The sequence below is a fragment of the Eurypyga helias genome, unplaced genomic scaffold (assembly GCF_000690775.1).
Source record: "Eurypyga helias isolate BGI_N326 unplaced genomic scaffold, ASM69077v1 scaffold6899, whole genome shotgun sequence".
NCBI classification, from domain to species: domain Eukaryota; kingdom Metazoa; phylum Chordata; class Aves; order Eurypygiformes; family Eurypygidae; genus Eurypyga; species Eurypyga helias.
The window spans coordinates 10,184-12,400 of record NW_010272627.1 but is presented as its reverse complement, the minus strand read 5'-3'; the positions used below and the strand labels follow the sequence as shown (position 1 = coordinate 12,400).

The window sequence follows — 2,217 nt, the reverse complement described above, 5'->3', positions numbered from 1 at the left end:
ATAATGAAGAGAAAGAGGGAAGTGGCAGGAGGTGAGTTATGAGTAACTACCCATTTAAAAATATTCTGTCAATTGTTCTAGCAATTAGATAATTACAGAAAGGAAGAGGCTATATTTTCTCAAGAAACAGATATATTAGTAATTTGTTAGAAATGCTCAGGAAATCGTATTTCATGGAAGTTCAGGATTCTCCAAGTGGATCACTGAGGTAGAAGTCCATCCTACCAAGCCCAGAGCCACTTGAAAAAATACTGTATATTACATTTCTACCAGCTGGAGTTTCAAAAACTAGCAAAGGTCAGTTGACATCATTTAGCTTTACGTTTTCTAAAAATCTCTATTCTTGCGGAGTCTGGATTTTAAAAAAGTACAGAAGTTGTTTAATGAAGAGAAAAGTATTTATTAGTGTTGTCCATACATAAAGACAAGAAACTATGGAACTTCAAAAGAACATACAGGCAGTGTTGAGCACAAGTGCTTTAGCTGCTCAAGTAAGGGAGGGCTGGACCCCTTACTCAAGCAGCTGAAGTATGTACAAAGGCAGTTTAGCTCTGTGTCTCTGCACCCATTTTCTGGCAGGTAATGTGCTTCATACTATAGGAGGAAAGAGAGAATAAAAGTTTGCCAAGTTTTCTTTCATCCTTCAATGAGATTGCAAAGCTGAAGGTTTGCAAAATTACAGAAAAATCTGAAAAACTTGTTGCCCTTGATTATCAGAGTGATGGAGAACTAATGATACTGTTGTTCCCTATCAACATGTTGCTTGCCCTCGCTGAGAAAGCTGAAGTCTGCAAAGCTGCAGAAGTGTGTTAAAAAGTGCTTCATAAGCAACACTTTGCCTAGATCCTGTGAAAGCTCAATCTTTGACAAAGGCGTAGCACTTACAGAAATTTAAACACAAAGAGAGAGTGTATTTTGAATATATTCTGAAGTTTATTTTTCTTAATAATTTTTAGGTCAACAGTATTGTACATAACCAAGAAGTGCATAGCACTGAATTCATCACTTTGGCTAGCGCAGCTCAAAGAGAGGCAAGGAGACTACTTAGACACTTCTGTGTAGGGTATGTAACATCCATTGGTAACACCTGTGAAGCAATCTAAATGCATATAAAATCTGTAACATCTCCAACTTTGTCAAGTGTTAGTCTGTTGTGTAAATACAAAATCAGAAAAATATATTCATTTTTTCCTATATACACTATATAACATGAGAATAAAATCTGGAATAATTTGCAGCAACTTAAATGAGACTGGACTTGGATGATACAGAGCTTTAGAAAAATTTCAGCATTTTTTGTCTTGCACCATTGTGATAAAGAAGTTGCAGAAAGAAAGCAAGCTTTCTGGGCAGTATTCCTCAGCCACCTTTTTCTGGTCAATATAATCTATGTCTTCAACACAGTCTTGAGGACCGTGTTCTGGCTTTTTTTCAGTCACAGAGGTGGCTGCTGGGGTCTGAGCAACTTCTTTTGCATGATGAACTGTGCTCCCTTCCGCAGGACCCACTGATGTTAGTAGGCTTGAGTGGGTCAACCTCAGATGAGCGCTTCGTGGGCCTTTCCTACATACTTTAGATTTTAGGACACTTTTGGGGTCTTGGCAGATCTGCTTCTGCTTCTTTAGGGATCGGGAGACTTGCTTCCAGTAGGATTTCTGGTTTGCTGCATACTGTGGACAGGTGGAAGGGTCTCCAGAGTATTTGCACCAGAACTCACTGTCACCATGCTTGCACTCTACGTGCACAGTAGCAGCATTCATGTCAGTCACTGCCCAGGTGCACTCAACATTTTCTTTGGTTTTAAACTTGCCTTTAGGAGATTTTCCTCCTTTTGACTTATGCCCCTTTTCATTTTCTTGGTTAGATTCTGTTTGCTTTTTTCCACTGTCTTCTATGCCTTGTCTTCCCTTTTTTCTTTCCTTCTGTCTTTCACAGGTGGCTAGTAGCATCTGGGAGACCAGAATCAACACACAAAGAAGTCCAAAGCTTTTGATCCTCATGGTCTCGGTTTTCCTTGTTATCTGCCTTCAAAACAAACAAAGAAGGATATAAAACCATTTTCACTTAATGCTGGACTCCATTGGACAGTTGTGGTATTTCAGTCGTGTTACTGCACTGCTCTTTGATAGCTACTGAAATGATGTTACTGGCAAAATACTCTGGCCTTTGTGTGAATAATACCTGGTTTCTAGAACCATTAGAGATTATCCTTGAGAA

At 39.1% G+C, this 2,217-nt stretch overlaps 1 protein-coding gene across 1 annotated transcript; it reads right to left on the bottom strand.

Annotated features, from left to right (window-relative positions):
• Positions 1–1,286: 1,286 nt before the first annotated feature.
• FGFBP1 (fibroblast growth factor binding protein 1) lies at positions 1,287–2,000 on the bottom strand. Its single transcript, XM_010159180.1, has one exon. The coding sequence runs from the start codon at positions 1,998–2,000 to the stop codon at positions 1,287–1,289; it is 714 nt and encodes a 237-aa protein (XP_010157482.1).
• Between the last annotated feature and the right edge of the window lie 217 nt (positions 2,001–2,217).

What these genes read in the sequence shown, in the direction of transcription:
- FGFBP1 (XM_010159180.1), bottom strand. Translation starts at nt 2,000, where the DNA reads ATGAGGATCAAAAGCTTTGGACTTCTTTGTGTGTTGATTCTGGTCTCC.